The sequence below is a fragment of the Lethenteron reissneri genome, chromosome 22, assembly GCF_015708825.2.
Source record: "Lethenteron reissneri isolate LAM-NWPU_2019-01 chromosome 22, ASM1570882v1, whole genome shotgun sequence".
In the NCBI taxonomy this organism is placed as follows: domain Eukaryota; kingdom Metazoa; phylum Chordata; class Hyperoartia; order Petromyzontiformes; family Petromyzontidae; genus Lethenteron; species Lethenteron reissneri.
In genome coordinates, this window is record NC_083800.1 from 1,845,638 (window position 1) to 1,859,103 (window position 13,466).

The 13,466-nt window shown below is 52.9% G+C and overlaps 1 protein-coding gene across 3 annotated transcripts in view; it reads left to right on the plus strand.

Annotated features, from left to right (window-relative positions):
- The window catches only part of LOC133345492 (slit homolog 2 protein-like), a 236,363-nt gene that overhangs the window by 175,941 nt on the left and 46,956 nt on the right, over positions 1-13,466 (plus strand). For all 3 annotated transcript variants that reach the window (XM_061556266.1, XM_061556264.1, XM_061556265.1), the window contains exons 15-19: positions 3,274-3,424; positions 7,945-8,019; positions 8,869-9,012; positions 10,013-10,156; positions 12,015-12,178. In XM_061556266.1, coding sequence (XP_061412250.1) covers positions 3,274-3,424; positions 7,945-8,019; positions 8,869-9,012; positions 10,013-10,156; positions 12,015-12,178 — 678 coding nt within the window. The remainder of the gene's footprint in view (positions 1-3,273; positions 3,425-7,944; positions 8,020-8,868; positions 9,013-10,012; positions 10,157-12,014; positions 12,179-13,466) is intronic.

The window sequence follows — 13,466 nt, forward strand, 5'->3', positions numbered from 1 at the left end:
CCCACAGCCACTAGAGGCACTGCTACTTTTCACAATGTTAAAACAAAAAAAAGATCTGTTTAATCGACTCGCGATGCTGAATGCTACAATTCACAGCATCGCCTCGGGGGGGGGGATGGGGGATGGGGGTGTGTGGGCCGGGTGGGTGAGAGTGAATCATTCCCACCACTCCTCCGTCTCACTCTATGTACGTGAGCATTATACCACCGCGCGCGCACGCGTGTGTGTGTGTGTGTGTATGCGAAACCCAAATGATGTACAACCACAGTGGGCAGTAACGCACTTAGGCTCACAACCGGCAATTAGACCGTGGAGTCGGAATTGGAAACACATTGCAGCTCGTGCCTCTGCGCTTTCCGTTCTGATTTTTATTTTAAAGTAAAAAGACGGCCTTTGACTTTGTCCGGCAATAACTCGATGGGAAAAAAAAGCATTACGGTGCGCTAAGAAGAGAAAAAAATATAAATAATTGTCGACTGGGTTTTTTTGTTGTTCTTTTTTAACACAATTTGTCACGTGCATTGGACTCGGAGAGCACGCGAGAGAACCGAAAGAAGGCAGTGCTCTCCCCTCCTAGCCTCCAATCTCAACTGCCGTCTTTGTGTGGCCTCAGCCCCACGACGGGCTGCGTTGAAATCCACGCTGCGTTTGTGTTGCAAAAGAGGCAGGCAAGCTCGAAGCCAATTGATGACAGCTCCACTGAGACAAAGGAAACGTGCGATGCAGGACACGTATAACGTCATGAAGGTGTTACATTGCAGGGCCGTGAGAGACGGCCCTGATGATGATGATGATGTTGGGTGCCATGGTAGCGAAACGTTAACTACCTCGCCTGGTATACAGGAGGTCGTCGTTTCGATCCCGACCCTGGCGATGCCTGCTGCTGTATATTTGGAGATGGCATGTTCTCCCTGGAGTCGCGTGGATTTCTCTCTGGGTCCTCCGGTTTTTCCCTCCACAGTTAGAAACATGCGTTTAGAGTATTTGGCTGCTATAAATTGCCCACATGATAAGCCACTTCATTGGGATATCATTTGTGACCAGGTAACTTCTATAAAGAGCTGTAGAGCTCAGTGGGCCTTACCTGGTAAAATAAAAATAAATGTTCGTAGTTCATGATGTAACTAAATTCAAACTGACATCATACATAATATTAAGTAGAACAGAATGCCTGAAATGAATATGCAACCCAAAAATAACATTTGAAAAAATGTGTTTTAAACAGCAAAAGTACAAGAGAAAGTCTGAGCATTCCATGTATGCCAAGATGATGGCACTTTTGTTGCATATGTTGAGAGCTCACGGAGCCTGTGATGGTGGCAGCTCGAGAGAACAGAAAGGGTAGCCTTTGTAAATCTGAACAACAATAACATTGGAACAATGAGGTTTCACCCTTTTTGTGAATCACTCACACAATATTATGTATCATTGCCTAAACTGCCAGCGGTTATTTGACATAAAGTTAACAGATAAGCGTGTACTAATGTAAGCGTACAAAAAAGCTTACAAAATGAAGGGAGATACCAGTTGGGAACTGAGGTTTGCGCTGGAGTTTAAAAGCACTCTTGTCGAAACATTGTCCTGTACAGCGGCCTGGGAAGGAGTCGTTTTTGAACATAAGGAAGATGCGGTGCTGTTCAATGTGCGTTTGGATGCCGCCTGCTGTTAACGAGTTAACCGCCGTTAACGGGTCATCTCGGTACCAGCTTCAACTCCGCCGCTCTTGCATCTGATCGCCCTTCTCCTCGTGCGCCCTCAACCCGTTCCGGCTGAACACGCCACCGCCACAAACGGGCCCCGCACCCATGGCTACAACCACCGCCGGCCACCGCAGCCGCCGCCACCACCAAATCTGTGCCGCGACTCTTCTCCTGCTCCTCCTGCTCCTCCTGGATCCCCGCGCGGTTTTCCGTTGTGCTTGATCTAACCATGCGATGGGGAGCTACGGTAACACCATGGTTCTGTCAAGCACCACGGGACGCCGCACATGAGAGCTCCGCTAAACCGACCGCCGGCACGGCCACTGCACGTGCCACTGCACGGCACAGCGCACCGCCTCACCCCCGCGCCCTGTCCCCCCCCCCCCCCCCCCCCGCGTGTGTTCCCTCTCCGGCTCCTGCACCCCCGCCTGCCACTGTGCCCACTCTTCCTCCGAAGCCCTGGTTGGCCCAAAAGTGTCCAGCAAGGAGCCTTAGACGTGGCTCACTTGTTGTGGAGCGCCAGGAGGGGGAGGATCGCTTGCCACGTGGTGTCGTGCAGCAAAAGAGTTTTGAAAAACACCGGCAGCTGGCTGATGGCGACTGTTCGTTTGGACTTTCATATTTAGCGCATGATGCCACACCAGATGTTTCACTTGCCGGCACCACCCAGGTGGCGTATCTTAAGTGGTTTCCAATATTCGTGAATTATGTGATTACCTGTGGCATTGAGTTGGGTTATCAGATAATTCACTTGTGTGACTGTGGTGCCAACTTCTGCTGTGGCCCATTGGCTACTTGTTTTTTGACCCAGCCTCATGCGCTGACAACTCGTTTCACAGCTTGGATTTGAGGCCCCTTGCCTTGAGGCGCTGGCTGTCCTGATTAAATAAGAGTTCGTTGTTGTCGAGGTGTCGTGTGAAGAGGTTATAAAGGTTGCTCAAGGATTTACTGTTGACATTCACTGACGATCGATAGCTCTAGACGTGTTCAGATAGCTCGGGGGGGAGGATAATAATACAAGATCGGACGACTGAGCTGGCACTGCTGAGATCCTGGGTTCAATTCCAAGCAGCCGTCCGTGTTTTAATCAAGTTCTCATGCACAGAGCCAGAGGTCTCAGCCCGGTTACTGATGACTGCACAAAAAGTGAATTAAATTAGGTTTAGTTATTAATTTCATGCATCTCTCGGCCAAATATTTTCAGGTTGACACGCGACAAAAAGTTGTGCCCTGAGTGTGCATGTGTGCATCTGTGCATGTGTGTACACCCCGAATTATGGGTATATGTGTGTGTACGTATATGTCTGTATACATGCGGTTATCTCGCAGTTATCTCGCTGTGCTACAAACCCGGCGAGCCGAGTTCAATTCCCGCTCACGGAAATACCTGCAACATTTATCCCAACCATTTATGGGCCTCAAATGAGTACCTGGTGCGTCGTGCTGGCCCCCCACCCCCATCATAGGTGCTGCTTGCAAACAGCACTTGCCCCAACGGCCCTGTTTAGGCTATGCGTGGGATCTTTGTCTTTTGTGTGTGTGTGTGCGTGCGCGTGCGTGCACACGTGCGCAGGCACGGAGGACCACAGGGGCAAGCCCGGCGGGGAGTGCTTCATGGACATGATGTGCCCAGACAAGTGCCGCTGCGACGGCACCGTGGTCGACTGCTCCAACCAGAAGCTGGCGCGCATCCCCGCGCACATCCCGCAGTACGCCACCGAGCTGTACGTGCCCCCCCTTCGTCCCCCCTCCCCCCCTTCCCCCTCCCCCCACCCCGCCGGACACAACGCTGCGCCAGACACGTGCCGCACCACTCGTCGCAAAACCGACGGAGCCTTGAGTGTAATTGGGCGATGATGATGATGATGATACCACACAATGTGTGTGTGTGTGTTGGATAATTTTGGAAAACACCGTGGGGAGTGGTAGTGTAGGGGTTAGCCCGCTGCGATACCAGCCCGGCGACCCGAGTTCGAATCCTGCTCACAGCCAACACCAGTGATGAATATCTGAACTGGTCCTGGGCCTCCTCTAGGTTGACTCAGTCTCAAATGAGTACCTGGTGCGTTGTGTAAACATCACCTTCAGAGGTGCTCGCTAACAGCACTTACCCCAACACTCTGTTTAGGCTATTTGGGGGTTATTTGTCTCTGTTGTATAAGCCAGCTTTGGGAGCCGTGAGACTGGCACATTCAGAAGATTGTGGAGTTCAATTGTTGATCGTGGAATCCTTCAGAGTTATTCATTCCTCAGTCCATCTTCCCTCATGGAATTTCCTCTCACCCGCTCTACGGCTATAAGGAGAGGGCTTTGTGTGTGTGTGTGTATATATTCGTTGTCAACTCTGCCTTGAATGAATACCTGGTATGGCATGTAAACATCAGCACTGGGAGAGCTAAGGCGTGGCGCTGGGCACACCGGGTTTTCTCGGTGCTCCACAAGTCGTATGTGGGCCATACAGAGTATCTTGTGTGAATATATATATAAAGCTCCAGTTCTTCTTGGCCACAGCTATGCTCCCTCTTTTCTCTGCTTGCAAAACATGGACCCCTTTGAGAGGAACATCGGCGCTATTTTTAAACACTCAGGCTGGCCAGATTACGATCCTTCCTGAATTTCAAACCAGACTGGATTGTGCGAGGAGCTCACAGATCCTTGAAAGATCTGGACTCAGTCCCCATCGTCAGTGAGCTCCTGACAAATGTTGGACTTAAAGATGATGTACCCAGATGGGTTCAAATCCTGAGCAAAATGGGCAAAGCTCTTCCGCTCGGCAATATGTCCCACCACTGGTGAAAGAGCCATCGGCCATCGGCTCATTTTTGCCAAAAACGCGAACAAAATGAAACATTCGCCAAGTCAACAAATCAGGCCCTCCGTGTGTACAAAACAAGGTACGCTTCACCACGCGTGTACTCCACAACACATCAAAGCACATTCAGAAGTGTGTGTGCATATATATGTATATAAATACATATTTATATAAAGCTACACGTACATTATAACGGTGTATTCTGGCACACATTACGAAGCCCGTAATATTTTTTTTGCTTCTTTCGCAACTGCCAAGAAAAACGCAACATCCTTCAACGCGCCGCACACGCACGCGCGTCAACGCGGAGCTTGCTCGGGGCTCGCCAGTGAGCTGAGCGTGACCCAGAATTCCCTCGCCTGCCCCCCCCTCCCCGCCCCCCACTCCCCCCGGCTGTTTGCACGATAGTTTGTGCATGACGCCATGCGGGTGATAGAGCGGGCGACCCACCCGTGTGCCAGAGAGGGCAGCGCGAGTGCCCCCCCCTCACCCCCCCTCTGCTCCCCCCCCCCCCCCCCCACTTTTCTTTGGTGCCCTTGGAGTTTGAGCGGCGACCGTGGCCCACGACGCATCGGCGCGACGTGACAACATCGTCGTCGGTGGTTTTTCCCTGAGCACGTCGCGCCCGGGTCCCTGTTGTGCGACGATTTCCCAAAATTCCTCGCTGCAAATTGCGCGGGCAGCCATTTACAGAAAGAGCAAAAACACAAACACGGGGGAAATTATTATTTTATTTTCTCTCTCCGGTTACAGGACACGCCCCCCACCCCACACACGAGATACGAGTCCCAGGTCATGGGGAGTTGAGATTCACATCCTTGGGATTTGAGAATCGGTGGAAAAACAGAGCGCTATTTACCCAGTGCAACCATGCAGGTCAGCTGATGGAGACGCAACCCCAGACGGGTCAGGGTACGACGCAGAGAGGCAGCGGCGTCCAATCCCAGGGCGACCGCCGACGCGCACCCTCCCCCCCCCCTCCCCTCGTCGCGGGAAAGCAAAACTGCTCCGAACTCTCTCAATTTCACGCACTTTACCCACTCGGCGACGTTTGCGCGGTTTTGACGGAGCTGCCTTTTAAAGGCCGGTGATTCGTCACGCGAGTCGGCCCGGGCCATTGGCTAGCGTCGGTCTGGCGATGCTGGGCCTGACAAGCCTCGCGCCCGGACCGCGTGGGGAACCTTTCGTTCACAACGCGGCGGAACGACATCGCGAGCCGTCAGACGCGACGGGAAAATGAATGAACGCGCTGACCGATAGGAATGTTTATTTGTAACCAGGTGAGAGCACCGTTGAGGCAACAGGCATTTTACTTTGGAAGGGAGATCTGGATTTTAGAGAGCGGGTATACGGCAAAGAAAGAGTTCCACTAAATTGCAAAGCAAAACTCCAAACTGTGTCCAGTGCTTTAAATTAACTCTAGGATGTGACACCTGTTCAAGTATTTTAACAGTGAAATATATTTACGCAAATGAGTAATACAAAGAAACGGTAAGACTAGGCGAGGTGCAGTGACGTTTCAAATCAGATTGACCGAGCAACGGATCAAGTTAATCGTGGGAAACCGATTGAGAGAGAAAGCTTGTCACGTGTAGAAGAGACACATCATATTCTTACACGTTTCTTATGCAGCACAATTCAATGTGACTGTATCATCACCATACTCTCTGGTTATTTCGGTAAAGTCACGTAAATCGAAAAAATTATAAAAGAAAACACGATGTTTCGGTCGCAACGCAAGCATCCGTCTTCAGGTGAGAAACGGATCCGCTGTTGTATGGATTCCTGCAGTCACAAAAGCTTTAAATGAAGACTGTATCATCACCGTCATCGTCGGCCATGGTTACTCCGCTGCTCGGTGAAGTCCTGCCCAAGCCATCGCCATCTCTCACGATCCTGTCATGTGATGACCCACCCTACAACTACGCCGATTTCATAGCTCCATCTCCTCGGCGAGCCGTCGCCCCTTCTCCAGGACGCGCTCCGTTCCTTTGGCTGCCACTTTTTCTTGACCCTCGGCCCTGCCCAAGCCCATTTGCCTTTCGTAACGGATTGAGTGATGTAATTTACCTGCGCGTGTTCGCTAATCCAAGATGTTAAGTCGTTCGAGGGGCTTTGCGCGGCATCAATCCGAGCGGTTATTCACGTTCCGCAGTTGAATCGAAGCGAGCGTTGACGGAACTGTTTGGCTTGCTAATTTATCGCATGTGCGCATTTTGGCCTGCACGGCTTTTAGGGAACACCTGGATGCACACTCTCTGCATTTGCAGCAGTATTTGCGTTTCCCCCGACCGCGGTCCATTGACCTGACCGCGGTTCGCACCTCCAATGTGCACGGTCGACTACGTACGGTGTGAAAGAAGTTCAAGATATGTACATACGCACCTGCAATGCGTGGAGAATCAATATTAATTACGTGCCCTGGTCAATAATCCAAATTGGATTTTTGGAACGTTTTAGATTTTAAGTCCTTCTGTTATCGTTGGCCATGACAATTCTAAACGCATTCCTCGGCACTGCTTAACACATTCTCATTACTTTAATTGGCATCTTGGTGGGTTATTTATTTTGACTTCTTGTTATTTCATTCATGTATTTGATCGTGATATATCATCGTCAGCCACGATCAATCCACCGCTAGATGAAGGCCTTCCCCAAGACGTTGCCGTCATACGCGGACCTGAAACGCGACGATCCGTTTAGCACCGTCTCATCCTTCCACCTCATCAGTCGACGTCCTCTTGGGTGCGTTCCCTCCTTTAGCTGCCACTCTATCGTTAGTCTCGACCACCGGCCTTCGTCCCTTCTGGCGAGGCGTCCTCAGCGAGCCCACTTTTATTTTGTGCCTTTTTTCGTTGCCCTTCGCCCCGCACCTCCAATGAGCACGGTTGGCTACGTAGGGTGCAGAAGAAGTTCACCACACATACATACAACGTACCTGGACAGCCCGAGCAATGTATTTAGTCGTGTTGCGTTCACGGTAACAGCAATTGGATTGTGATACAGCAATGTCCACGCCCTTTATTCATTTGTTTTTTGTCTCTTTTCTCAGTTCCTTTAATCGCGCTCAGGTCGAGTAACTTGCTCACTGTATTCTTTACCTGCTCTACTCTTACTGCTCTTACCTGCTCTACTCTTTACCTGCTGTATTTTTATCAGCTGTGCTCTTACTACTCTTACCTGTTGTATTCTTCACCTGCTCTACTCTTAGCTGCTGTACTCTTACCTGCTGTACTCTTAACCTACAGTACTCTTACCTGCTAGGCTAATATTAGTCCCCCTTTCTGTTGCTGGATAATTTGGGCAATGAGACGATGGGCCATGTGCTCAGCACGTGCGATAAACAAAAAAGGAAAGAAAGCTACGCCAATATACAACCGCAAGATGCTTTCTTGTTATCGATGTGCCGAGTCCTGCGCTCTGTTTCCACAGCCGGCTGAACAACAACGAGCTCAGCGTGCTGGAGGCGACGGGAATCTTCAAGAAGCTGCCGCATCTGCAGCGCATGTGAGAGAGAGCGCACGCGTGCACGACCTCGCCTCGACCAAACGTGTCGCGCCCCTGTCACGGACGACGATTGCCCGCGCGGCGCCCCCGATTCGCCGTTAGCCCACTCCGATAAGCACGGTTGGCAACGCACGGTGCGAAAGACGTACGTACGTACGCGCATATTTATTGTCCTCACGATCTCACGATGCCTGGAATCGAGGGGTCGTGCGGATTGGTTATCGGATGATTTCTCCAAATTACGTGTGACTGATGGGGTAATGTCACATGGAGGCTTGCGGAGCGTGTGCAACTTGAGTAATCGAGACGGGGGGTGGGGAGCAATGCTAATGAACCGTGACTCCTGTATGGAGACAATTCGTCAGATTACCGTTGGGTGAATTCATGAATACCGATAAATTAACGTGTTGAACTCTTTACAGGAGCAATCGTGGTGTTAACACGACCATGCCTAGCGACGTGCTCATACCATTCATCGTGACCAACCTCATTATCCACATTGTCTTCATTACACAGCTGCTGTAGTCTATTGGCTGTCTGATGGCAAATTGTATAATCATCATCATCATCAATACTCCCATCATATCACCAGCATTATTAAGCTCCATCATCATCATCCACCAAATGTCCACGAACAACCTCACGTATGTCTTGAAAGAAAACCCAGGCGTCCACCCACTTGCGGTCTCCTCTTCCTGCCCTCGCTCGATGACCGATCGCGACGCCCGGCTCACGGCGACAGCCGGGCCCCCGCACGGTAACTTGGCGAACCCGACCAAGCGGCTCCCCCCCCCTCACCCACCCCCGCGATCTCATCGACATCGTCCCCACTTTCTCGTTTTTCGCCAGAAACCTGAGCAATAACAAGATCGCCGACATCGAGGCGGGCGCCTTCGAGGGCGCCGCGGGCGTCAACGAGCTGCAGCTGAGCGCCAACCGCCTCGAGAACGTGAACGGGGCTATGTTCCGTGGCCTGCAGCACCTCAAGACGCTGTAAGTTACGCGGCCGCTGTCGCCGTGCCAGCCCCCCCCCGCCACCCCGCCCCCCCACCGTGGCCTCCGTGTCCGGCCAAGCGATACCGTTGCCATGCCACGCCCTGCCACATTACACTGCGCCAGATCAGCCGATGCTGCACCGGGGTACATCACGTTATGCCAGGCCAATGTCATGCCATGTGACCGTATGACCGCAACCGCTATGGTACAACTTTGTCTCACGACACTATGCGCCATGCTATGCCACGCTTCTAGATACCACGCGACACACACCTGCTCGATGCCATGCCCAGCCAAACTCTGCCACAAGCTACGGTAGCCCAGGCCGCACCAGGCAATAGCAACGGCAACAAATGCCTCCCCACGCGAGCCCGATCCGCTCTACACAGCACAGCACACCGCGCTGTGTCACGGCGCGCTTCACGGCGTCGCGTTTACTGCGGCTGCGTGCAGCGGTAAACGTGGATTCCCTCACCAAGGCCTCCCTCCCTCCCCCTTCAGTCCCCTCCCCTTCCCCCCTTACCCTGACAGCTGGCTCCCAGATAATTAATGCGACAGGATGATTACACGATGAAGTGCGTGATGAGCGTGCGCGTATTATGAGATAATATGATAATGCAAATTAAAGGCAAGAATTATTGTGTTTAAACATTTATGAAGGTTTCTAAGTGATCGCTTAAATGAAACGCAACATGTAATTTTAAACGCCTCTGAAAGGTCCGCTTTGACGCGCCGCATGCTAAATCATCGCCGTCCGAGCCCTCATTGTCGAATTACAAACGGATGAGAGCGCACCCCGATGTAATTCGGCACTCGCAGAAAAGCCATCGTGTGGATGCGTGCGCACGACTTACAATCTCCAGATAATTTGCGGAACCCCGCCACCGTCCGTGTCTCTCTCTCTGTCGAGCGTCTCTGTGTCACCAGACTCATCATCTCCTAACTCATCTCTCCACCGTCTCCGCCCCGCCCCGCCCCCCCCTCGTGTTGTGTGTAGGATGCTGCGCACCAACAAGTTGACCTGCATCAACAACGAGTCGTTCACGGGCCTGGGCTCCGTGCGCCTCCTCTCGCTCTACGACAACCAGATCACGACCATCTCCCTGGGGGCCTTCGGAACGCTTCACTCCCTGTCCACGCTGTGAGCAGCACCAACGAATGTCACGCTCGGGGGTGGGGGGATGAAATGTTGCGGTGCAGAGGGGGGGGGGGGCAGCATTTTCATCACAAAACCGGCGCATCCTAAGCGGTGGTGGTGCTGTTCTCCGAGTCGCGAAGGGAACTTGGCACGGGCAGGAGAGCAACGCCTGGGACGCCCTTCCCTGTTACGGACAATTCAAGGAATGCGCAGCTTTAGAACTGACTTCCCGTAGATTGCATTCACTGGTCGATCGTTCGATCAACCGAAATCGATTTTCACGCTCGCGATGCACGCGTCGACCTGCGAGAGTGCGAGAGCCGTTTGTTTTAAATCCGTCGGGATGTCGATTGTATCGCACGCTACGACTTCACACGACCCCTGCTGCGGCCGCGAGGGGCGTTAAATTCACCACAGTAGAGCATTCTAATAATTACAACAATCATTTTCATTGATTCTCGAGTTTGAATAGCGACCCCAATATGGCGACATTTCTTGCTTTAGTCGAAATGCTTGGCTGAGCGTCGCCCGCCTTACATAGCGAGCTTTTACAGCCCTTACGGATGAACAGGGGGCAGGGGGGGTGGGGAGTTTTGGTTTAAATTCGAATGATTTCAGTCCTTGCAGGGGCTGTGGTTGCTGGCTGCGTTTGAAGCGTCGCTGCTTCGCGGAGCACGCGATTAATAATGAGCACGCGATGAATAACGAGCGGTTCGCCGTGGTTCGTTGTCTCTGATTGCAGAGACAACAGACAGAGGGAATGGAGGGCGGCACGCCGGGCGAGGTTAAGGGTTGTTTGTTATTTCAGGGCAGAGGTCAGAGCCAGAGGAAAGTCTACGAGCTACCGTTTTTGCGTGACGATTCGACTGGAGCAGGCAGACTTACGCGCGTGACAAAGAAAGTATTTACGCTCACAAAGACACGTTTTGTAAACACGACGTTCTCCGCAAGTTACACAGCATGTATGAAGCTTACATTTTTGTTCCAAGTCTTAATATACAATGTATTTCAAAATAAATATGCCCTTCACACACATATATATGTGTGTGTGGGAGGCATATGGACCTCCATCGTGATGTCCAAAGTTTCCAGGCAATGGCGCGAATTGATGAATGCACATCGTAAGCCTGGAAGATAGGTAGGGTACGGTCAGAGATTGAAATGTAATTATGCGGAGACACCTGGGGTGCTCTCGTCATGTGTACGGTTAGCACGCGGCGTTGTTCTCACAGCACGGCAGTTGAAACGGCAGTGTGCAGGTTTATTTCATCCCGTCCACTCCTCAAGTCCGACCAGGACAATGAATGGGTGACACCGCAGGGTGACACCGCAGTGAGTGAGTGTGGGTACACCCACCTCTCCCAGCATGCTAGAGGAGACCAAGGTACCTTCGGGAATGATCTCTACAGAGATCCCTCGAGCGGAGGCCCTTCCGCCAACAGTGGCATGAGCACGAAATGTTCAGGTCTGCGCCTTTACCCAGAACGTTTGCACTGTGCTGCACACAGAGGTGTTTACGCTGTTGGAAAACTTTTGTCTGGAATGGCCCCCACTGCCCAACCCCCCCTCCCCCACCCAGGTCGCCTGACGGATAGAAATAAAACGTTATTTTTGTTGTTATTTTTGTTGTTTTTCTCTTCACGAGCAACGGTAAACGCTGATAGAAAGCCCCCGCTGCCGTTCACGGGAACGACACGCAAGCGACCACCACAAGCGGTGATGTGATTGGGCTCACCGTAACCCACCCCTCCGCTGTGGCGGCTACGCGTGTGTGTGTGTGTGTGCGTGTATGTGTGCGCGTGTGCGTGTGTGTGCGTGTGCGTGTGTGCGTGTGTGCGTGTGTGCGTGTGCGCGTGTGCAGCAACCTCCTTGCCAACCCCTTCAACTGCAACTGCCACCTGGCGTGGCTGGGCGAGTGGCTGCGGCGGCGGCGCATCGTGACGGGGAACCCGCGCTGCCAGAAGCCGTACTTCCTCAAGGAGATCCCCGTGCTCGACGTCGCCGCCCAGGACTTCTCGTGCGACGGTAACGAGAGAGGCCGCGTGACGGGCACCGGGCAGCCACGACGGCGCGCGACGGTAACGAGAGAGGCCGCGTGACGGGCACCAGGCAGCCACCACGGCGTGGGACGGTAACGAGAGAGGCCGCGTGACGGGCACCGGGCAGCCACCACGGCGCGCGACGCTAACGAGAGAGGCCGCGTGACGGGCACCGGGCAGCCACCACGGCGCGCGACGCTAACGAGAGAGGCAGCATGACGGGCACCGGGCAGCCACCACGGCGCGCGACGCTAACGAGAGAGGCCGCGTGACGGGCACCGGGCAGCCACCACGGCGCGCGACGCTAACGAGAGAGGCCGCGTGACGGGCACCGGGCAGCCACCACGGTGTGCGACGCTAACGAGAGAGCGCGGTTGCGGTGCCGACCGCCAGCACGGCGGCGAGGAGATGTTAACTACCTCGCCTGGTCCCCCTCCCCGTGTACACTTCCATCTTCTCACCCGACGCGGTGTCCTCCTCACGCTTGGATGGGGCAGTGGGGGGCCGGCTCCCTCTCCCCACCTTTGACCCTCCCCCCTCTATCTGGGTTTGGGTGTATCGGGACCTGGTCTCCGTGAGAATTGTGACACCCGGTTATGCGAGCCGTGCGGCGTGCTGTACCGGGCGCACGTTTTGTTACAACAACAACAAAAACTACCTCGTCTGGTATACGGGAGGTCGTGGGTACGATCCCGACCTTGACGCATGTTGTATATTAGGAGTCTATCTCTCTCCGTGGTCGGGTGGATTATTCTACGGGTATTCCGTTTTTTCCCTCCACATTTAGAATCCACGTGCGTTTCCAGTATTTGGCCACTGCTATAAATTTGGACATGATAAGCCACTTTGTTGAACTATCATTTGTGGACGGGTCGCTTCTGAAAAAGAGCTTTTGTTTGTCTTTTTTGTCTATCTGTTGGTCTGTTTCACGTGCCTGGTTGTCTGTGTTTCTGTTTCTCTCCGTGTGTCTATCAACGTCTCTTCTAATTGTCTTCCATCTTAGTATGGATCAGTCTGTCCATCTGTGAGCTTGATTGTTGTTTCTCAATGCAGCAAGCAATATGTCTATCCCTGTCAATTTGTCCGTCCATTCATCATCTTTCTGCCTGTATATATGTATGTGTGTCTGTGTCAGTGTATGGGGAGTGGTGGTGCAGCGGTTAGCGCGCTGCGCTACGAACCCGGCGACCGGAGTTCGATTCCCGCTCACGGCCAACACCAGTGACGATTTTCTGAACCGGTCTTGAGCTTCCCCTGGATCACCATAGTCTCAA